The sequence below is a fragment of the Giraffa tippelskirchi genome, chromosome 11 (assembly GCF_054371585.1).
Source record: "Giraffa tippelskirchi isolate mGirTip1 chromosome 11, T2T-mGirTip1v1.2.pri, whole genome shotgun sequence".
NCBI classification, from domain to species: Eukaryota; Metazoa; Chordata; class Mammalia; order Artiodactyla; family Giraffidae; genus Giraffa; species Giraffa tippelskirchi.
Genome location: NC_137285.1, coordinates 82,082,700 through 82,106,980, shown reverse-complemented (window position 1 = coordinate 82,106,980; position 24,281 = coordinate 82,082,700). Strand labels below are relative to the sequence as shown.

Genomic DNA, 24,281 nt, shown 5'->3' with positions numbered 1-24,281 from the left:
AGAATTCCAAAAGGAAACTGAGGACACATAAAATCAGATCTGCTTTGCCATTCTGCCCACAACGGGACTTAGAAAAAATCATTTTATTTTCATACTGATAAATAACATATATTTTTGATACCCAAGGGAAGTTCTTACAAAAGGAGCAGAAGAAAATAGATCATTGATAGTTGTTTATTCTAACTAATTGTACTATTAAATAAAAATGAGCTACTGGTCTTGAATTTTAACTTAGAGCTCTACCATTATAACAGATTTTCCTCCAGGACTAATTTTTTGGTTAAGATTTTATATCCACATTTCTGTTCTTTAATGATTTAAAAACACCTTCCCTGTCTAGGTTGTCTCGCATAGCTAAAAGAAATGTTTCTATTTCAAATTCATATTTCTTTGTTACCTGTTGTAGAGAGATATATTACAGAGATTAAAATACTAGGGCGTTTTAGTGTCTTTTTCTCCTTGTAAAAATAATTGTTTTTAACACTTCAAGAAAAATAAAAGCCAGAATATGACAGTGAGTACTCACAGCCTGGAAAGCTATAGACTTCAGAGGCCTGGCTCGTCTTTGAGCCAAAGGGGCTGTTGCACAGGATTTTGTAGGTGAGGAACGGATATCTTTCTGTAAGAGTGACATCAAGGAACTTTTAAACTCCAAATATACTAAAATTAGAATCTTCACATTCAAGGTATAGTTCAAGATATTTTGCTGAGTAGTTCAAAAGGGATGAAGAGAATATACACTTAACGTAGTTTAGCAGAACAGAGATATTAGGTTTTGGCCTTCTCTCCTCTCCAGAGAGGCAATGGCAGCCCACTCCAGTGCTCTTGCCTGGAGAATCCCATGGACAGAGGAGCCTGGTAGGCTACAGTCCATGGGGTCGCTAAGAGTCGGACACAACTGAGCGACTTCCATTTTACTTTTCCCTTTCATGCACTGGAGAAGGAAATGGCAACCCACTCCAGTGTTCTTGCCTGGAGAATCCCAGGGACGGCGGAGCCTGGTGGGCTGCCGTCTGTGGGGTCGCACAGAATCGGACACGACTGAAGCGACTTAGCAGCTTCTCTCTTCTCAACTCTGCCTCAGGGTGCGGATTTACTCAGAACTGGAATCATACAGCATAACTGTTCGTAGGCCTGACCTTACTCCAAGTCCCCAGTGTCTGTCAGGTTCCAACATGCTATAGAGACTGGCTGGTGTGTCTCCTCAAAATTAATATGTTGCAACTTTATCCTCAATGTGATGGTTTCAGGACGTGGGGCCTTTGGGAGGTGAGTAGGTCATGAAGGTGGCAATCTCATGAATGGGATTAGTGTTCTTATACTAATACAAGAGGCCCCAGAGAGCTCCCTGCCCCCTTTTGCAGTGTGAGGTCATAGCAAAAAGAGGACTGTCTCTGAACCAGGAAGCAGGCTCTCACCAGACACTGAGTCTCCTGGTGCCATGAACTTGGATATCCCAGCCTCCAAAACTGTGAGAAATAAATTTCTGTTTCTTATAAGCCACCCAGGCTATAATATGCTGTTATGACAACCCAGATGAAGTGAAGTTGCTCAGTCGTTTCTGACTCTGTGCGACCCCATGGACTGTAGCCTACGAGGCTCCTCCATCCATGGGATTTTCCAGGTAAGAGTACTGGAGTGGGTTGCCATTTCCTTCTCCAGATGAACTAAGACACAAAATCTCTTAAAGGGCCTGGGATGTACTTAATTGGATTCCAATTTTCCAAAGACATTTAGATGGTAATAGTAATAATAATAGTTCCGTCTATTGTACATAGTTTATCAAACCCATATATTTAAAAGGTAATCCTCAGGCAGCTCTATGATGCATGTGGTTCCTTTTCATTTTATGAATTAAGAAACAGCAGCTTGGACAGTTTGAATGATGTGTCCTAGGTCTCATAGATACATCAATTCATAGATTTGAATTTGAGTGTTTCTGACTCATATATCCTCAAATCTATACAGAAAACCTCAAAAAAAAAACCACAAAAAAACAAATAAATAGTTCTGGAATATTTTTTAAAACCTAGAAAGCTCCTGAGGCCTTAGCAAAGACCCTTGGTGGGACAGATATCAGGACCTCAAAGACCTTTTCACAATAAATAAGAAGTCCTGATAGGCTTTCCAGGTGGGCTCAGCAGTAAATAACTCACCTGCCAATGCAGGAGATGCTGGTTTAATCTCTCCAGGGTCAGGAAGATCCCTAGAGGCAAAAATGGCAACCCACAACAGTGTTCTTGCTTGGGAAATCCCATGGACAGAGGAGCCTGTTGGATGACAATCCACAGGGTCTCCAAGAGTCAGACATGACCAAGCAGGTGAGAACAGTATAGTACCAAGCAGTCCTGAGTCTTTCAAGCCTGCTGCCTTTGTTCATGAGGTAGGACAGCCCAGAAGCTGCATCAATAGAGGATCTGAACCACGTCTGCTATGATATCACTATTACATAGTTTGATATAAGAAACGCTGAGGTCAGGCTGTTACATATGCAATTACATTCTCCTTGAGTTTAAAATGTAGCAGAGGCAGATTTTAGAATAAGGATACCTGGTTCCATTCCACAATTCCCCTGACATTTGACCCCTACAGTGGTCACTACTCCTCCATTCACACGCCCACCCCTTCCAATGCCCAGTGAATCTTGGACCAAACAGCTGAGGGTTGTTGGTAAATTGATATGACTATAACAATAGAGTGAGAGCAAGCAAGTTTTTCTGGCCCTAAGCCTGAAAAAAACAATCAATTGCTTCTTTATAGATCTTCAGGGATTGCTTTTATATTGGGTTGGCCAAAAAGTTCATTTAGGCTTTTCTGTAGTAGCCTATGCAAAAACCCGAACAAACTTTTTGGCCAAGCCAATATATTGCTTCTACTCCAAGCGATCAGAGGCATCACAGATTCTCAATGAATACCTGTTGGTTCAGCTCAGTGAAACATGTTAAGACCTACTTAGTATAATTCCCTGTGATAGACCTACAGGAATAAGGTGCTCCCAACCTTCCAGGACCTTTCACTCCAATGGAGACACTGAGACCTGTACACAGGTTTCTATGGGTTAAGAAAACAGCTGGAAAGAAAGATCTAAAATATTCACAGTGGTTGTACTTGAGCGGTGGAAGCTATTGGTGGGTTTTTATTTTCTTTTTTTACTTTTCTATGTATTTTCAAAAATAGCTCGGATATCTACACAGTACTTTTTCCTTGAAAAACCATAATGTTGATAAAGACTAGCGAGATGGGTGCCTGACAAAGGGAAGGCGTATTTGTGGTTGACAAGTGGTATCTTTGACATGAACATGTCTCACAGAGAGGAGGGCTTGGATTCTTGAGGAAGCATCTGTGGGAAAGTCAACTGCAGAGACTAGAGGAGGGCAGACATGAAGCGTGGACTGCCTGGTCACACGGCTGCGGTCTGGACTGAGCAATCCGAGGAGCAGAGGGCAGAACCGGAGCTAGAATGTGAGGAGGACCAGAGCACAGGAGGCTCAGTGTCTGAGTGAGGCATCTGCACATTACTCCACGGGAAACTGAAACTCATTCACAAGTTTTCAGCTGGAAGTGGCCTGATTACAGCTCTGCTTCTTCCCCTGGCAGTCACATGCAGGAGAGACTGCAGGCAGGGAGACAGGAGGCGGGAGACCAGTCAGGAAGGGGCGGGCAGCGTCCAGCCAAGGAGCGCTGACTACCTGATCGTGTATTCATGTATCTCTCTTTTTCCATGCCTTTTCAATCTCCCTTTTAATTTTTTTTTTTTTTTTCCTGCCTGGCTCCTGTTTTCAATTGCAAAATAAGGGAAGAGTCACTTTGAATACATAACTCAATTTTCTCACAGGTGAAAGAAGCAATGTTGAATGGAGGTCAGCCTTAATCCGCCACGTTCCCACTGATAAAGGGATGTTACGAGTGGTTATTTTCAAGGCTAAATGAGTCCTGCCTGTATGGTTGATTAATCATTCTGTGGTTCACCTGGGAGAGAAGACTGGCGTCTGCCCAGTGTTCCAGGATTCTTCAATTTCCCATACGGAATGGCTGATTCTTATATAGATGAAGGGGGTCGCCCAGTTCTCCTTAGGACCAGAGGTGGGTAGGACTGAGTCCCCAAGGACTGCTAACAAAGATGACTGAAAAAGCCCACAAAAATCACTGTGGGTTTCGACTCTTCAGGGGCACAAAGAGCTTTGTTTGCTCTTCCGGAGGAGAAATGCTTCTCTCCATGTTCCTGCCTCAGCCCACAGATATAAAGTCGCTTTTTTTGTCTTCCCTCCCATCCCCATCCCCTCTCCCCTTTTCTCTCTGGTGTTGCCTGTTTCTGCTGTCAGACCCTGAAAAGGGCCTCAGCTCTCCTCCGCTCCATCTGCTAAGCATAGCTGGGGCTGGAGTCCGCTGTCCTGTCCCCCAGCGCCTTCTCCCCGCTGGTGGTGACTATCTGTAGCCAGGCCTGTGACCTTCCATGCAGTTGGAGGGGCACATAAGTATATCCCCTAGAGCCTGGAAAGAATCCTTGCTTCTGAATTTGTATCACAGTATTGCTGCACCCATACGTTGGCCTTGGGTCACAGCCAAATTCTCCACTCTAGTTTTATAAGGAAGTCCTGAGCTTTGGCATTTTATGGACCACCATTAATAAAGTTGCTTCTTTGATCATCTTTTGACTTCTTCTGTTTTCTGGGCTTCCCAGGTGACTCTAGTGATTAAAAAAAAATAGTAATAACCTGCCAATGCAGGAGAAGTAAGAGATGCGGGTTTGACCCCTGGAATGGGAAAATCTCCTGAAGGAAGCCATGACAACGCAGTCCAGTATTCTTGCCTGGAAAATGCCGCGGACAGAGGAGCCTGGAGGCTACAGTCTATAGAGTTGAAAAAGTCAGACAGGACTGAAGCGACTTAGCAGCATGCATGCATTTCCTTTCTACTGGCAAGAATAAAGAAAGGTAGTAAGTGCTAAATAGCCTCAAGCTGAAACCCTTTGAATTAGCTCATCAGAATACTCTGAAATGCCTGGCTTCTCTGACTTCATGCTTTTGTTTAGGCAACATTCTCTTTTCAGGGTCTCCTCCCCTCCCTGACCCAGTCCGGAGACGGTAGTGGAATACGCTACCCTCAAATATGCCATTTCGGCCTAAGAATTATATTGAGCTGAAGGCAACTGAGAAGCAGGCTCAGGAAAGCTCTCTGTTCTCCCCGTGTGCCTAGAAGCATATAAATTCATAAAGGTTGCACCTCTCCCTTCATCAGAGACAACTCTCCACCCTTAGCAGCCTAGTTAGGCGCCAGAGGAATCCACATAACAAACTTTTCTCACTAATCCTTTCCTTCCATTTGTTCTCCCATATGTTTACCTTTCCAAAATCTTCTGCCCTAGAATCTTCAAAGTCCTTTTCCATTGTCTTGTCACTTCTCTGACAATGTATTATCCTTTGTTTAAAACGTTATATAAGCCCAGGTTCTAACCACCACTCTGAGTCACTCATCACTGAGTGCTCCGATGTGTGTGTGATATGTATGTGTGAATAATCTGTTTGCTTCTTTCTTGTTAATTTGGTTTCTGTCAGTCTAATTTACACAGTTCAAAACAGAACCTAGGAGGGTAGAGGAAAAAAAAAACAACTTTTTTTTGTCTTTCCTTACAGCAGCAAGTCCCATTTTTGTGAGATTAAGTGTTCTTCCTTGTGTGCCCAGAATATGCCATGCACATTTCATCACTGCAATTCACGGTGTTTTATAATTAATATGTCTTTCTCCCTCAAAGGAATATAATTTTCTTCTTATTATCCACAGTAAGTTTTCAGAATTATCTGTTGAATTGATAAGTGAACATTAGGTACAGATATTTTCTTACTGAGATTCACTTCTTCAAAGCTTTTTAAGAAAGAAATACTGCTCTGCTTTAAGCATATTTTAATATGCAAGTCACTCTCTAATATAACTGAAGAGCTTTTTCCTTCTTCAACTTTCTCACTTTCTTCATCTACCAAAATATTAGTACCAGAAAAAGCACAGTTATAGAGAAAAAATGATATGTATATAAAAAGGTCCAGTTATCTAATATCAGTGCATCTTCATGATTTTCAAGGATAAAAGTTTACTTGTGGCAACTCTGTATAACTTAATGCTAGATAAACAGGATACTGGACTGTCCAAGTGTCATTAAACAGCATCCCCTCAAAATTGGAAATGTATTTACTCAGCACCTGGGGAGTCATTTGCTCATGTGATTAGTGTATGGGTTTTATGAGGAAAATTAATTACAGTAATAAAGTACTATTTCAAACACTGCTTATGTTGGGAAGGACTAGCCAACATGGAAGAAAACATTCCCAAAATCAGAGAACATGCCGAGGCAATATATGTGGGGTTCTTAACTGCATCTAACGGCCATCACAGATAAGATTTGGGGGTTTCCCTGGTACTTTGTGCAAACTTTTAGATAAATTTATTTTTCCACAGTTTTCCTATCTCTTGAATAACACATATGTGTGAGCTCTGTGATCACAAACTCACAAGCTGTGTTCACTGTTTCACTAATAAAGTTACCTAACCTGAGTTCCCCACCTCACTTATAAAAGAAGAGGGTTGGTCTAAGCACTGGTTCTCCAAGATTCTGTATTTTTCTTACAATCAGTCTTCATGGAATGCAAGGTTTAATAGCAGCAGATTATAATATGCCACATGCTGCCTTAAACACTTCACATACCTTGTCCTGTATATTTATTTCTCACAATAACCCAAAGAGTTATATGCTTTTATTTATTATCATTTTATAATATAATTTTTAATCATCATCATCATCAGGACTGTGTCTACCAAGCTGTAAGATCTACGAGGGTAGGAACGTTGTTGTGTTTTGTTCACTACCCTATATCCAGTATTTATCAAAGTGCATGAAAAATAATAGGTGCCCAATAAAAAGTCCTTTGAATAATGCATTGAAACGAATATACAACTAGCAAAAATGCCCTGAATTCCGCAGGGGAAAATACTGTCATAGGCTTACATTCTACTTCACTTTCTTGTCTTCTCCTGCTTCCGTAATCTTATTTTTACCTACCTCCTCCTCTTCTGCTCCCTACCCCATCTGCAAGAGCCCACTCCCCTTTATTCTCCTCAAATTCTCATTTGCTTCTAGACCTAGCCATACTCCTTGTTAAACTATCCTCTGCCCCAGGACTATATTGAATTTTGCTCTTTACTCTCTTAAGAACTCAATCAAAGTTCTCATTATGTATTCAGGTTTTCTGAAGGCAAGCTGATTAAAATAACTGATTCACTTAACCTTCCCAATGAGACTCCCAGTTTATCAAAAAATGATCTCTGTAATTTGTGACATTTTAGAACACCTGTAACACTTTAAATAGGAATCCTTATCTACCTTGGCCTAAGAGACATTGCAACAAGACTCTGGCCTTAGGAATGATCGCTTCAACCAAAGTCCTGTGACGCTCCTGGGCTTGCCAATGTGGCATCCTACTGGTACGACCTTCCCCTGGGGCTCTGGGGGCACATGTGTACTATCCTCCTGTCTGACACTGACCATGACCCTGTGTTTTCTTTCTGCTCCACACTTCCCTATCTTGTTGATACTTTTTGAGTATATGCCCTGAGCTAAGTCTATGATTTTAGCTGCCTCACCTGGCCCAAGTACTAAAAGATTTGAGAAACACAGAATAGGATGGGCTGAGATGAGGAGAAGAAAACCTTCTGACACTTGGCCGAGAGAGGAATCAGCTACCATTTTACTTCCCTCTCTTATATGTGTCTCCTTACAGTGGCTGGAATCCCAAGTTGCCAAGAGAACCACTGCTATCAAAGAAGAGAGTCTTCTTTTTTCTATTTCAGGGTTTAGCATTTGCTGTCCTTTTTCTTAAAGCATTTCTCCCATACTTCCCCATGGTGTTGGTGCTGAAGGCTCCTCCTTCAGTATCAATTCAAATTTTACACACACAGATCTCCTTTGACTCTCTGAGTGGAGTGGGTCTTTTTCCAGTCATCCTCTGTTACAATATTCTCTTTTATCATCTTTCTAGTTACTATTGAACCTCAAAAAATTTATGTTTGTATATATGTACTTACTTTGTTGTTTACATAAATGTTTATTGTTTGTTTCCACCAGACCACCTGACCTGCCTCCTGAGAAACCTGTATGCAGGCCAAGAAGCAACAGTTAGAACCAGACATGGAACAATGGACTGGTTCAAAATTGGGAAAGGAGTACGTCAAGGCTGTATATTGTCACCCTGCCTATTTAACTTATATGCAGAGTACATCATGTGAAATGCTGGGCTGAATGAAGCACAAGCTGGAATCAAGATTGCTGGGAGAAATATCAATAACCTCAGATATGCAGATGACACCACCCTTATGGCAGAAAGCAAAGAGGAACTAAAGAGCCTCTTTATGAAAGTGAAAGAGGAGACTGAAAAAGCTGCTTAAAACTCAACATTCTAAAAAAACCCTAAAATCATGGCATCTGGATCCATCACTTCATAGCAAATAGATGGGGAAACAATGGAAACAGTGACAAACTTTTTTTTCCTGGGGTCTAAAATCATCGCAGATGTTGACTGCAGCCATGAAATTAAAATGTTTTCTCCTTGGAAGAAAAGCGATGACAAACCTAGACAGCATATCGAAAAGCTTGCCAACGAAGGTCTGTATAGTCAAAGCTATGGTTTTTCCAGTAGTCAAGTATGGATGTGAGAGCTGGACCATAAAGAAGTCTGAGTGATGAAGAATTGATGCTTTTGAACTGCAGTGTTGGAGAAGACTCTGGAGAGTCCCTTGGACTGTAAGGAGATCAAGCCAGTCAATACTAAAGGAAATCAGTCCTGAAAATTCACTGGAAGGACTGATGCTGAAGATGAAGCTCCAATACTTCGGCCACCTGATGCAAAGAGCTAACTCATTAGAATAGACCCTGATGCTGGGAAAGATTGAAGACAGGAGCAGAAGGGGACGACAGAGGATGAGATGGTTGGGTGGCATTACTGACTCAAATGACTTGAGTCTGAGAAAGCTCTGGGGGATGGTGAAGGACAGGGAAGCCTGGCGTGCTGCAGTCCAAGGGGTCGCAAAGAGTCAGACATGACTGAGCGACTGAATAACAACAACTATGTGAGATCCTGAGGACAGAGATCTGCCTATCTTTCTCACAGCTCTATCTCCAGGACTCTAGACTGAGCTTGGTCTGGCATACAGTAGGCATTTAATAAATAATACTGCATCTTTCATATCTCCAAATCTTCAGTAGGATATACTGAAATGAAGTTGGGGGCAACAGGATCTGCCATGTGATCACCATCCTCATCTTGACAATCCTTGGCTCTATATAGGGTCCTGGCTAATGTAGTCAGAACAACCAGGGATGTTCAAAAACCCTGCAACAATTTTTATCTCACAATGGAAATAAATATGAAATTTCCACTTTGTAGAGAAAGTGAATGAGGTCCTTTACTTTCTAGCTTTGATAATTTAGTTTATGGGAATAATAATGAATTGCCCATCATTATTTTGTTTTTGTTTCACCAACTGGTAATTTTAGGTGAGCTAAAACAGATTCTTGAAAGTTCTTATAAATGAGAATCTTCGTTATTAACTCATTGGCCTTATTCTTCCTTTTTCTTTGCATTCTCATCTTCTCCTGTGCCATCCCCTTCCCTTTCTGCATCTATTTTAAATAATTATTTACAATGCAAAACCATGATTCACGTGGAGTTTAAACCTTAATGGAAATTTTAACTGTGCCACTTGAAGTTGAGTCAAACTACAGAGGTACACAGTTAAGTAACAGATAAAATTGCTTTTTTAATCTTAGAAAGTGTTTATAATGTATTATTAAATTAAATTAAAAAAATAAACTAGAGTTTGTTAATAAAACAAAAATGTTTGGACTAGCTTTCAATTAATTTGATTTTTACTTTAATATTTAATATTTTAATACTGTAAGTCATCTATATTTCAGTACAAATTAAAAAAAATAATTTCTTGAATTAAAATATACTTTTCATTAAACACATATATACAAATAAAAGGCTTTTCTAATGTTTGTCACAATATAAAATAAAATGCTTTCATTTTGGGGATGGAAGTGAATGTGTACGCTGCTAAGCCGACTCTGCGACCCCATGGACAGCAGCCCACCAGGCTCCTCTGTCTACAGGATTCTTCAGGCAAGAATACTGGAGTGGGTTGCCATTTCCCTCTCCAAATACACACACAATGACAACTGGACTGTTTGTACAGGTCTGCCAAGTTCACTTATCACCTGATGATACTTAAGTAATTACACCAGTGATAATGATAACAATAAGAGCAGTAGATAATTGTGTAATTACTAAGTTCCAGGCAGGGTGCTTTACAAAAGTTACTTAACTTAACCCAATAACTAGTTAATTGTATATCAGGCAGCAGGATCACAATCTAACAGATGACAAAACTGAGGCTTCAGTCAGTAAGAAGCCGAGCTGAAATTCATACACATGCTTGCAGACTTCTTTGCACACCACACGCTTGGAGTCTAATAATTGGACACCTTTCCAATAATCTACTTAATGGTCTTCAAAAGGAGATTCCTAACAATCCACTCAATCCATTCATCCCCCAGTAAACTAAACTTGCGATGGCAGAGCCTAATTTATTCAGACAGACACGTTTGCTCACAGTTTGATAACATCACCCATTCTGCTTCCTTGTGCTCTCTGATGGCATCTGCTGCATTTACTGAGTGTGTGCTCAGTCGTGTCCGACTCTCTGCGACTCCATGGACTGTAGGCCATCAGGCTCCTCTGTCCATGGATTTGCCAGGCAAGAAGCCTGGAGCGGGTTGCCATTTCCTACTCCAGGGGATCTTCCCAACCCAGAGAATGAACACATGTCTCTTGCATCTCCTGCATTGACAGGCAGACTCTTTACTGCTGTGCCACCTGGGAAGCCCTGATGGTTATCTATCCTCCTCAACTGAGTGAAATTAGGAAAGAACTCAGTAGGAGAACAAAAAAATGAAATATGAAATTGAATCATATTTTCCCAGTAGGAGTCAATTCAACAAACATCGTAACTAGCCGTATATAAGGTGAAGAATCTGCCTGCAGTGCAGGAGACCCAGGTTCAATAGAACACACACAGGATGCTTGTCCTACCTTCAAATAGTTCATTGCTATCTATTATATCTGGAGGAAACACACACACACACACACACACACACACACACACACACACACAATTAGTGATGGTAAAGATAGGATCATTATTACCATTATTTATTGAGCACTTCCACTATATCCTATGTGCTATGATAAATACTTGCTATGAATTTAAAATCTCACACCAACTCCAATTATTATCGCCATTTTATGCATATAAAACCAAAAAGTAAGAGACTCATTCTATATCACGGATTAATAATTGGGGAAACATTCTTTGAATCAAAATACACTTTATAGCAATGTGGTCCTCTATGGCTGTGCCGCTTTGCCCTAAGACAGACTGTGATAGGTGTTGGAAAAAAAGGTAGATGATTGAATTAGCACAGCAGACAAAATTGTAGCAATTATAAGAATGATTGCTGACCAAAACTAAGTGATCATGATGTTATCCCATTAGTCAGTCTCCTACACTTTCCTGGAGTAACAAATTGACTAAAAATGTACACCATACTTATTCTAAAAATGTTATAAGCATGAAGCATGTCGATGCGATTCTAGTATAGTGGGCTCTTATGGTCCTGGGCACCTGTAACTTACAGCCTCAAGGGAGGCCCTTGTAGAACTGGAGAGTCATGAAGTAGGAAGGAGAGAGGCATTTGATGGAAGGCTGAGAAGTGGAAAGGTGCAGATGAGAAGGGAGGTGGTTTTGACCTATCCAAATAGTTACGTGCCGTTTTCTAAGAGCACTGTGATTGCTCAGGAACTATTATAAGTCCAAATTTCCACAGCACCTGCCATGCCTTAAAGGAGGAATTGCAAAACAGCTGCCTACAAATTCAAGAGGCTTTGTAGGTCTGTACAAGATTTTAAAATTCAATATTTAAATACACTTAAAGAAGGCTTGTCATTTTTTCTCTTTTCATGAGATATAATTGACATGCAGCACCATATAATGCTGGCAGCATAATGAGATGACTTATATACATCAGGGCTTGCTATTTTTAACCCTACTGTCTCCCTCTAATTTTATACAGGGCTCACTAAGAGTTTTAAGTCTGGTCTCTGTAGCATTTGATTTCATAAACTCTGCTTTAAAGTTTCTCCAAGAAAAATTTAAACATGAATAAAATGACCTTTCCAAAACATTGGTCAAGCCATAAATGATCCCTGTTGAACAAGGTTCAAATAGAAGAGTTTATCAAAAAGTCACACAGATTTAGAGTTTACATACACCTGAAGGTTACGCTCACTCTACCTCTTGGAATTCAGCCACCAAAGCACTTTGGCCCTAATTGATCATATTTAGTGCCAGAAGCCTATTAGGAGTGAAAAGAGAGCCTGGAGCTATTTGCAATGAATGCAGACCAAGAGGCTGGTATAACAAAAAGTTACGACCACCATCATTTCTAAAAAACACAACTGAATGTACTGGTGGAGGTGAATAAGTGAGTGAATGGAGTTATGCCAAAGAGTTGACATCCAAACTACCGTCTGTCCAATACTCCGCTCAACAGCAGCTAGGAAATGAGGGACGAGCCTGCCATACAAGCCAGAACACCTCAGACGAAAATACTCCTTTTTCCTTAAATCCACATCTGCACTGCCTTTTTCAATGAAAAGGAGTTATTTTGCCTTAAAGACATAATATTAGAGTTAGTGTGTTTCTAACTGACTTATGGATCATTTAACTTAATCATAACCAAAGCTTCACAAAAAGCATATACATGAGCACTAACAGGCCTTGATGCGTTGAGGGAATAAAACAGGTCCTTAACGAAACCATTCTGTCACATCACCATTCCAACATGCTGAGACCGCTTTGTCCACAAAAAATTGAGAACAGATGCATCACTGAACACATTAACAGCAGAGAAATGCAGAAACCAAAGGTTCATACTTCCATTTTAAGGCTGAGCAGCACTGCGTGAGTATGCAATAATGTATATCATGCTTGATGGATTATTCCCAAATTAAAGTAGAACCAGAATCACCACATGCTATTTTTTCATTTATAGTATTCTGATGTAGAATTCACTTAGTATTTAACAACTCATCATAATGCAAAAAAAAGGGAAGAAACCATGTTAGATTTGAAAATAATCCAGATTTTTCCTACTCCAAATTTAACTCATAAGAGGAAAAAAAACCCACAAATTGACTCCATTTGTAGTACTGTGTTCTATTTTGGCAACCACATTTTGAAAAGGGATAGCAATAAACTGAATGAGAGTTAACAATGCTGCCAGGTGAGCAAGAGGCAATATGCTATGAACGACTCAAGGATTCAGAGATATTTAATCTATCCTAAAGGTAATGCAAAAGCAAAATTATCCCCATTTCTCCCTGAGCTTCATCTGCCACACCCAGTCCTTCTGTCTTATTACTCATCATTCTTAGTTGTTACTGCTTTTTAACTGTCACTGCCACCAGACTATCAGCTCCAGTAGGTTCAAGACCCCGTCTTCTTGCTTGCCTTTTATCTACTACCCCTATCAGAGTGTCTGATAATAAGCATTGCTTTGTGACCCCATGGACTGTAGCCTGCCAGGCTCCTGTCCACGGAATTTTTCAGGCAAGCATACTGGAATGGGGTGCCATTTCCTCCTCCGAGGAACTTTATATTGCTTTACTAATGAATGACTGAGTCAAGAATATCCATAACAAGTAGACTTAATTACAAGGTAGATTATACACACTCAATATGAGGTTGAACATCTTCTAATAGTTAGAAGCATTTCACGTTTAAAATGGCTGCTGAGGTGCTTAAGCAGACGTGAGAGCAAAAATAAACATGGGTTGAGTAAGCAAAAATCAATCTTTGAGTCCTGAATTATATTCCAATCTTTAAGATGCTTGTTAACTCTGAGGTTCTGTGATTATAACATAGATCATTCCCAAATTTGGGTCATAATTTAAACTAAAATCATTGGAACTCTTCTGTGATTGGAATTACATAGAAAATTTCTCAAATATCACATACCTTCTCTTTGGCTGTACATTTATTTTGCTTCAGCAGAATCAAAGGGAAAATGGTATGAGCTTTACTGTAAACAATTTTACTTTTTCTATTCACTGTGCTTTCTTTCAAAATGCTTGGGCCCCAAGCATTGATTTAACAGGTCTAAAATGGCATTCCTCACTAACGAAAAGTTTGAACATTTTGGCCACAAGGCAGGGACAAAGTATACCACAGACAATTAACACAGTTCGTTCAGTTTCACACCACGGAATTTAATCACAGAAAATGGTCTCTAAACTTCATTCAACCAGTGTCTGCCTTTAATCATAGGGTGGTTAAGCTACTTACCACAAAAGAATAATAAATCTTGAATCCAGGTTTAGCCACAAAGTAGTCATCAGACTTGAAAGTTATTTTAATCTGGTTTGTTCTTGATGTTATCCTTGGAGGAGCTTCCTTGTGTCCACACCATCTTCCTCTAATAACAGTACTGGTTTCAGATATGTCTTCAACTTCTACAAAATCATACCTGGTACCAATATGACATAAATAAGTTTTGATTAAAATAGTTTTGAAATTCCTACTTTCACCGAGAAATTAAAACTAACATATGTGATGTCTCATGACCTATTACCTGAAATGAAGTTTAGAAGGAAAACCAGTTCTTGGATAAGATTTCTCAAATTCAAACTTCAACAATCTGAGGAAAAACTTTTATACGCTTTCAGCCTATCCTCCTTGAGTGAGTGAAAGTTGCTCAGTCGTGTCTGACTCTTTGTAACCCCATGGATTGTTGCCCGCCAGGCTCCTTTGTCCTGGGATTCTCCAGGCCAGAATACTGGATTGGGTTGCCATGCCCTCCTCCAGAGGATCTTTCCAACCCAGGGGTCAAACTCAGGTCTTCCGCATTGCAGGCAGATTCTTCTTTTTATTTTTTTAATTAATTAATTAATTTTAATTGGAGGCTACTTTACAATATTGTGGTGGGTTTTGCCATACCTTGACATGAATCAGCCATGGGTGTACATGTGTTCCCCATCCTGAGCCCCCCTCCCAACTCCCTCCCCATCCCATCCCTCTGGGTCATCCCAGTGCTCTGACCCTGAGCACCCTGCCTCATGCATCGAACCTGGACTGGTGATCTGTTTCACATGTGGTAATGTACATGTTTCAATGCTATTCTATCAAATCATCCCACCCTCACCTTCCCCCACAGAGTCCAACAGTCTGTTCTTTACATGTGTATCTCTTTTGCTGTCTTGTATATAGGGTCATCGTTACCATTTTTCTAAATTCCATATATATACGTTAATGTACTGTATTGCTGTTTTTCTTTCTGACTTACTTCACTCTGTATAATAGGCTCCAGTTTCATCTACCTCATTAGAACTGACTCAAATGCATTCTTTTTAATAGCTGAGTAATATTCCATTGTGTAATATTGGACAACTCCAGTTGTGTGAGTAATATTCCATGTACCGTGGCTTCCTTATCCATTTGTCTGCCGATGGACATCTAGGTTGCTTCCATGTCCTAGCTGTTGTAAACAGTGTGTGGAGAGATTTTTTATAATCTGAGCCAACAGGGAAGCCCAAGAATACTGGAGTGGGTAGCCTATCCCTTCTCTAGGGGATCTCCCCAACCCAGGGATTGAACAGGGGTCTTCTGAGTTGCAGGCGGATTCTTTACCAGTTGAGCTAACAGGGAAGCCCCATAACTCTTCCTAAATTGTGAAAAATCAAAATAGGCTACTTTCTGAGCATCTAGCTTATAAAGGTTTTCCTGGAGAAACCAATAAATATAATCTCTTGTCATATTTTGGAGATGTAGCTCCAGCTGTGTGCATGCATGCATGCTCAGTTGCTTCAGTCATGTTCCCTCTTTGTGACCCCATGGACTGTAGCCCTCCAGGCACCTCTGTCCATGGGATTCTCCAGGCAAGAAAACTGGAGTGGGTTGCCCTTCACTCCTCCAGGGGATCTTCCCAACTCAGGGATTGAACAAGCATCTCCTGCATTACAGGCGGATACTTTACTGCTAAGCCACTGGGGAAGCCTGTAGCTTCAATTATATACCCACATGTTTACTATATCAACCTTTCAAACAAGTTTCCACTTGGAATTAATTTATCACATCCAGCATTTCCTTAGGAAAGGAAATGGTCTGTACCTACACAGCATAAAAAATCAGCAATTTCATTGTAGAAAATAAATGGTAAAATCATAAAATAAACAACTATTTTCTCTCTTTGGAACCTATCTTTTGGAAGGATTGTATCATAAACGATGACATTTATCATAACTGAAAGCACATGCCTTTAGCAGTGATGTGCCCTAGCCAGTACTGAAAATATCTGGGCTGTGTGTGAATGAGGGTGAGACCATGGGTTCATCACTGACACTGGCCAGAGAAACAGAGAATCTCAGGATTGAGAAAGACAGGAGAGGCATGTTAGATATTCCATGGAGCCATTAGATCCTCAAAGTCCCTGCACAATATCCCACTCTTTCGTTGCAGAGTAAAACACGTTCAGAGACAGAACTGACATCTTAGGAATCACTTATTCCATTTTGAGATACCCCAAATCTTAAAACATTCTACTTGAGAGCTGAACTCTGTGCCTTTCAGTTCTGATCATCAATGTCTCAGTCCTTCAATCTACCTCTCCCCCATATGACTTCGGATGCTAAAGTCACAGTGCAAATGATGAACACTCAGGGCAGACATTCGGGGTGAACAGTGGTAGAAGTCTCACATCTACTTTGTGTTTTCCTGTCATGATTGCCAAAAGGACTCAGCATGAGAACCATCACATCTGAATATGAAGAAAACCCAATACGATTTAACTAGTTTTACCCATGCACCTCAGAGCTTTTATTGGATGGGGCAGGGTGATCTAAGGAGCCGGTGAGCATGATAAAATGATGACTCAGTTTTATTGAAAATAATCCTGGGCCTTTATCTCCTTTGCCTCAGTTTCCTAATGAGCAAAATAAGAAGGCTTATGTAATTTTACCAGCTGAATATCTCTTGAGTGCTATGCAAATTAACTACTTGATATATGGTGCTTGGAAAGTGAAAAGTACTGAGATATAATCATCATTAGAGCAATAAATATTACAGTGTAGACATCAAGGAAGTTTTGCAACAGATGGGAAGAAACAACTGCATTTCATTTTATATACAATATCTGTGAATCATATTCACTACACTAAGCAAGAGTATACTTGAAACTTTAATAACATAAGAGGTCACTTTTGTTTTTTAGATAACCTAATAGCACAATTTTCACTCTCAAACCTCCATTTTGGTGTTCAGGGAGGGTCCTGATCACCAAAGGGCCCTTCTTCCTCTCTCCTCTACCTCTTACTTCTCTACCTCCCTTTATAAATTTTTAGAAGCAACTTGATTTGATGAATGGTCTGGGGATCATTTAGTCGATCCTAAAGGAAATTAACCCTGAATACTCATTGGAAGGACTGATGCTGAAACTGAAGCTCCAGTACTTTGGCCACCTGATGCAAAGAGCCTACTCATTGGAAAAGACCCTGATGCTGGGAAAGACTGAAGGCAGGAGGAGAAGGGGACGACAGAGGATAAGGTTGGATGGCATCACCGACTCAATGGACATTAGTTTGGGCAAACTATGCGAGACGGTGGTGAGGGACAGGGAGGCCTGGTGTGCTGCAGTCCATGGGGTCACAAAGAGTCACAAACCACTTAGCAACTGACCAACAACTGGGGGAAAAATCGTCCTTAATTTCCTCTCCTATTTTTAAGGTCAGGACGCCCAAAGGGTTTAGCCACTACCAGATTAAAACCCTGCGCAGGAGTGGAGACCAGTATCTTCAATGACATCATCTTTAATAATCTTTTAATAGTGGCTTTTTGTTTGTTTCCATGATCTCTCTCTTTCCCTTTTTTTTTTAAGCACAGAAAATGAGTTCTCCCTTTCAAGGTTGAAAAGACACAAGATCCCCTCAAGCTTATTCTCTCTGTAAATATTAACTGGCTCTTCCTGCATGTATTCATCTTTACTTTCTGGCATACATTACCCTCTATGGTCCTAGAAAGTAATAATGAGTGCTATTATTCTTGAAAAAAATAGCAACATAATAAAAGCTGTCAGCGTAATAAACATGCAACAAAGGACAGCCAAATTTGAGGCACCTGATATTTATTATTCAAAGTAAAATAAACCTGCTGAAAGGATTTAGCAGTTTAGTAGTAGTTCATTGGCAATGCAGAACAAGTGTACAGGGAGGAAAAAAATCGTCTGCATCTTACACATGCTAATTAAGGGAATAAGATGCTGTGAGCGGACAATTCCAATTCGAAGAAAACCAGCCAAGACTTGCTCTGAAAAATATGCTAAAAAGGGAGAGGATTATCTCAGTGCAGCTTTCATTTGCTGCTGACCCAGAAGCTCCAGGAAGGAACGGGCCTCTGAGGAGCACACGGGCCTTGGGAGCTCGCCTTCTCTTTCTTCTTACACTTGTCTGAGGCCTGAAAGTGATGATTTCAGGTGAGGCCCTGGCAGGGTCCTCGCCATCACCCTCTCCCAGTGCTGGGTCAGTGCCTGGAGCCCAGCAGGGGGTACACTGCTCGCACCCGAGCCACGGGACATGGTTGCAGGTGACCCGGGACACCGGCTGTGTCCAGCTGCTCACAAAGCTGGTTCTAGGCCTGGCCCAGAAAAAAGAGTCACTCAGATCCCCCTTCTCTGGAAATCACACAGCCTGGCTCTGCCAGCTGCAGGAGCGAGCTGCTGTGAGGCATGCCAGGTTACCAGGCCTCCATAGAGGCTTCAATTTATGTTGTACTTTAGGGCGAACATAAAGGCTTTTCGAAAAAGAAGTCACATATTTTGGATAGGGCCCAAATGAGAACTTTGATGCAATGTTTTAAATCTTTTCTTCACCTGGGAATTTTACCCTAATATGGATTTTATTTCACACTCACCTACAGATATCATTTTCCGCTTCCTCTAATCCAAACTGATTGTCAAAGGCTAGCTGTATCCTTGTTTTCTCCTGGGAATGGAGCCGCCAGGTCAGAAGCAGGTTCCGAGGGTAGCTGTTTGGGAAGCGGGGACTCTCTACGTGGCCGTGTCCGGTCACCTGGATGGTTTCATCTCTTCGGTACAAGTCTGTGAGGTGATTGCTCTCTGTTAGTAGTCACAACTTGTAGAAATTAGTATGTTGCTCCAATTACAGGAAAGCAAAAAAAGAACAGTTTAAAACACATCACATTTCAAAGCACTTCTTGATTTTGTTTAATAACATAAGACCAAATGGCAGCTTTGTGGTTAAACAAACAACATCCGTATTTTTTTCTACTACCCCTGTCTCCTCAATTCTTCATAAATCTAGACTTGACTCCTAATATTTTATACTTTGGGAGCTCTCTTAACATTATTTTTGACAAGCAAAATTAACAATTATCTCAGAACTCAGACTCATTTCAATTGGAATTAAAATGAGCAAGTAATTTCAAATAGTTCATCTTTCCTCTTTTTCATGTAATACAGTTGACCCTTGAGCAACATGGGTTTGAACTGTGTGGGTCTGTGAATTTTTTTCGATATATACATATATATGTATATGTATATGTATATGTATATGGTTGAAACAGGAGGGAAGGGAGGCGGGAATGAAATAACCATGACAAAGACTGGTTGGAACTAACTGTGTTCAAGATGATGGAAGAGTCAACTTCCAGTAGACCTAGACCCTCATCTTAGGCTTGTTAGCATGCTAAATGACACATCCATTAGCACATGACAGTTCTGAGGCCAACCATAAAAGCTCAAATATTGTGCTGTGGCCTAATTCCTGGAAATCTCTGCCTCTTCCCCCAAATAATTGGAATAATCCTCCCACTTATTAGCCTATGAAATTATCCAGTCCATAAAAACTATCCACACTGTATACTGAGGCTCTCGCTTGCTTTCTGAGATGGCCCACACTCTGTGAAGTGTGTTTGCCTTTAAATACATCCATTTACTATCACTTCATCTCTGAACTCTTTCATGACAAAGCAAGAACCAGAAATTCATCAGCAACATTGTAAATGCATTTTCTCTTTTGACTTTCTTAACAACATTTTCTTTTTTCTAGTTCATTTTATTGTAGAATATATAATACATATAACATACAAAATATGTGTTAATCAACTATTTAGCAGTAAGGCTTCTGCAGACTTCTGTTGTGGGCCAGTGATAAAGAAGCCACCTTCCAATGCAGGAGACATGGGTTCAATCCCTGGTCAGGGAACTAAGATACCACAAATGTTGTTAATTCTATTTTCTGTATGTTGTATAATGAAGAACTTGGCTGACCTTTGTCCTGGGTTCCTAAAAGGGAACTTCTAAACCCTTAGAATTCCAAAGTGTCTTTATTATTTATAGTAGGCCCTTAGGGCCATTCCTGATTTTATGCTGATGAGGTGATTCACTGTGGGCCCCTAAATAGTTTCAGGATGGGGACTGGCTATGATAGAAAGACTAAGCATGTGACTTTCAGCTGACACCAGTCTGGCTTCCCAACCTCCCTGGAGTTAAGGTGTCTTGGAGTCTTAGCCTGTTGCCAATGATCCAATCAATCATATGAACCTCTTACAGAATGAACCTCTTATAAAAACTCTGGTCACTGTGGCTTGAGGGAGTTTCCTGGTTCATGACACACCAATATGCTAGGAGAGTGACATGTCCTGCGGACACGGAGCTTCTTGCTTGGACCTTCCCAGACCTCTCCCTAAGTGTCTCTTTATTTGGCCGGTCCTGATTTGTATCCTTTATCGTAAAACTGTAATTGTAACTACAGTGCTTTCTTGAGTTCTGTAAGTTTTCCTAGTAAATTATCAAATCTGAGGGGCTTATAGGAAGCCCTCGATTTACTGTCAGTTGGTAAGGAGTATGGGTAACCTGGGTACCTCACGATTTTCAGTAGGTGACTGAAGCTCAGTCTTGGGACCTGGGGTCTTAACCTGTGGCCTCTGACCTAACTGCAGGTGGTCTGTATGAGAACTACGCTGCTCAGTGGGCCCGTTTCTCCTATCTCTCAGTGTCCAGAGTTCTCTGCATTTTAGATTTTGACATTTTAGGCCCCTCTGTAAGCAGAACTGCAGCCCCAGTCTATTTGCTTCCTCCCACAGAGCGTTGACTCCGAAGCCTATAATTCAGTGAGCCTGGTCAGGGAGGCCTAAATTGCTGGTGGAAACCACTGGAAGATTGGGCTGCGGAGGGTGGTTGTTAAAGCTTCCAAAATAAGACAAGGGGGATGAACAAGGAGTCAGCATGTGAGACGCAAAGGCTTCTCTCCCTTTTACAAACATTCTGATGTGGATGGGAATTTCAATTTTTCTTTTCCTTTCTTTTTCTTTTTTTTTTGGCTAATTCAGTGTTTAGTGTTTTGTGCTTGCCCGGCTAGCTTTTGTGTGGGAGACAGCCTTGGGAAGAGCAAAGGTAGCTAGAGGAGCGGACGTCCCTGCTCCCAGCCTCTCGACTAGGAGGCCAGAGCACCCGCTCTGCAGCTGTGTCGCCGCACTCGGGTCCCAGGTCTGATCCTCTTAACTGTCTGTAACAGAACGTAGTTTTCCTTCTCAGCCTGAAGTTTGCTAGAGGCAATTTTAGATCCTTTGCCATCTATAATCACGTTGACTTCTGAATCACATTGTTTATATATAATTTATAACCTCACGCCAAACTCAGGGCTATTCTTGGCAGAAGAGCTGTAATGAATTATAGATACAGAGAGGAACCTATCAGGTTAAACCTGAGATAACTCCGAAGTGTTATATACAAAGTCACATTCCTCAATGAAGGCATTTACTTTGATGTTCCAATAATAACTAACACTGTATGCCAGGAACTCCAGTAAGTTGTTTAAATTCGTTACTTCATTTAATCCTCACAACAAGTGTATGCAATTAGTAATATCCCCACTTCGCAAACAAAGAAGGCTCAGAGAGTTCAAGAAACTTATGACCTCAGGGCACAAAGCAGGTGGTGAAATCAATATCTGACCCTAGACTATCTTCAGAGCACACATTCTTAACTAGAACACTGTATGAGTTGTTAAACTACAAAAATATGAAATATATCATTTTTCATAGAGAGGGAATAATTTTGACTTATGTTTTATATGGCAAGAATATAAGTTCTTATTTTACATTTTAATATAGAAAGAGGTTCACATAGTCATAACTCTGGGTTATGAATTTGAGGCTTTTAAGAAAGCAAATTAAAACGAAAGAAAAAGTCAAAATGTTTTTTATTCTGTCCCTAACTCTTAGGCGAACTGAATTCGCCCATCCAAGTATCCCATGAGTTCATTAAATCCCTGGAGGCACTATCACTTACTCTGGGATTCATCTTGAACAACTATTGTTCTCAAAGTGTGGTCCCCAGATCAGCATCATCAGCTGGGCATTTGTCAGAAATGCAAATTATCAGACCTCATCCCAGGCCCACTGAAGCAGAAATGCTGGGGGTGGAGCCCAGCACTATTATTTTAATAAGCCCTTCAGGTGATTCTGAGCTCCCTGAACTGTGAGAACCACTGACCATATCATTCTCTCTGCTCTTCTGCTTCTCTTTCTTGACTTCCCAGGCTCCTTCACTGCCTTGCTTGACTCTGTATCTCATATCTGAATTTTCATCTTACCTCCCTGACTGATGACCTGTCTTGGGCCCACTTTTCTGTCTTTGACCTTGAAACCTTCTTGAAGACATCATATCATATACAGAATGAACTAGGGTAAGAACTATCTACTTTGATAATTACCTTATCTAACTTTCCCCATTTCATGGAATAGTCGTTCCTGGTTCCAACAGACACATCTGGTAACATACTGCTTCAAGTTATGTTTAAGGAGGAATGAAATCACACATAATGGTTTATTTTTTCTTCTCAGATCACAATAGTATCTATGATAGCATGTGATCCAAATGGTAAATGCTCAGTTATTAAAGTAAGAATTAAAATATTTCATCACCGATTCTACAGGAATAAACAGTGATCTCTGCAGATCGTGGCACCTCACACAAATTCAGAGGAACATACAGGCATACTCATTGCTCCACTGTCTCTCTAAGACATCCAGGAGCCAGTATCATGACTGTTAGCCACAAACCCAATATACTACAGCTATAAGCCAAAAGAAAGGAATGGTCATTGGTTCGGGAAATTCCCAATTTGCAAAGGGATTTATTATAAAATTTCATTTGTAAAATGGTTATTTCACAATCATACCATATATCATATGAACAATGTTTGATGAGTATGTAGTTAAGTGTTATATAAACCAAACTTCTGCTGCCAAACAACCACATTACAACCACTTAATTTTTGTGGGGTGCAATATACTTTACAAGCATCCAATTTTGTAAGTCTACCATAAGTTGATAAAAGTAAACATTGCAGTAATTACCACTACTCATTCTGCTTTTTCTTTTAAATTTAATTTGTTATATTACTTTAACAGGTAATGAAACCAACACACAGAAGTTCAAGTGATTTGTTGTAAGTCAAGAGAATGGAAGGCTGGCTGGTATATGGAAGAGTGAAGTTTTGAATGCAGCTTCATCATGTTGGTGACTTTCTTCACTACAATCAACAGCAGCATCAGACACACCATGTCATCTTTCTGGATTCTGTTTCCTGAACTAATAGTTTAGGGGCTGAAAAATATGACATTTAAGATTCCTTTCAGGTCCAAATGACAGGACACCTCAACGATTTTCCTTCAAGAAGGCAGAACTGCCAGCGGTTTGCCTGACAGATGTGAGCGAGGCAATAATGAGGCAAAGGAATCGGAAATCCAAAATATTCAGCGAGATACATACTTTTCCTATCTCAGTGATTGTATATATAGTTGTATGCTATCATCTAAAACAGGTGTACAAATGGATATTTTATCAATTGTTCAAACATATGTATGAAAATCTTTCTTATTCACAAGAAAAGTGCCCCAGGCACAGAACTGGCCACTTAGCCCATCAACTTGTGCTGAGTACATTATGGAGGAATGTAAATAAATCCTTTAAAGTAGACACAATGTATTCTATCTTGCTTTTTAAAAAAATTAAGTAGAGGCTTCTGTCTGAAGCTGATTGGGTACAGGGACTTAAACTAAAGTTACTAAAAGATGCTTTATAATTTCTTTGAAAGTTTCAC

General features: G+C 40.4%; 1 protein-coding gene across 4 annotated transcripts in view; it reads right to left on the bottom strand.

Annotated features, from left to right (window-relative positions):
• Positions 1 to 24,281, bottom strand: part of PDGFD (platelet derived growth factor D) — a 269,444-nt gene that overhangs the window by 74,910 nt on the left and 170,253 nt on the right. Inside the window, exons 2-4 of one of the 4 annotated variants that reach the window (XM_081545892.1) lie at positions 19,066 to 19,270; positions 14,452 to 14,632; positions 527 to 619 (exon numbers count right to left, since the gene is read on the bottom strand). In XM_081545892.1, coding sequence (XP_081402018.1) covers positions 527 to 619; positions 14,452 to 14,632; positions 19,066 to 19,270 — 479 coding nt within the window. The remainder of the gene's footprint in view (positions 1 to 526; positions 620 to 14,451; positions 14,633 to 19,065; positions 19,271 to 24,281) is intronic. The other 3 variants (XM_081545894.1, XM_081545895.1, XM_081545896.1) reach the window with 3 other exon arrangements.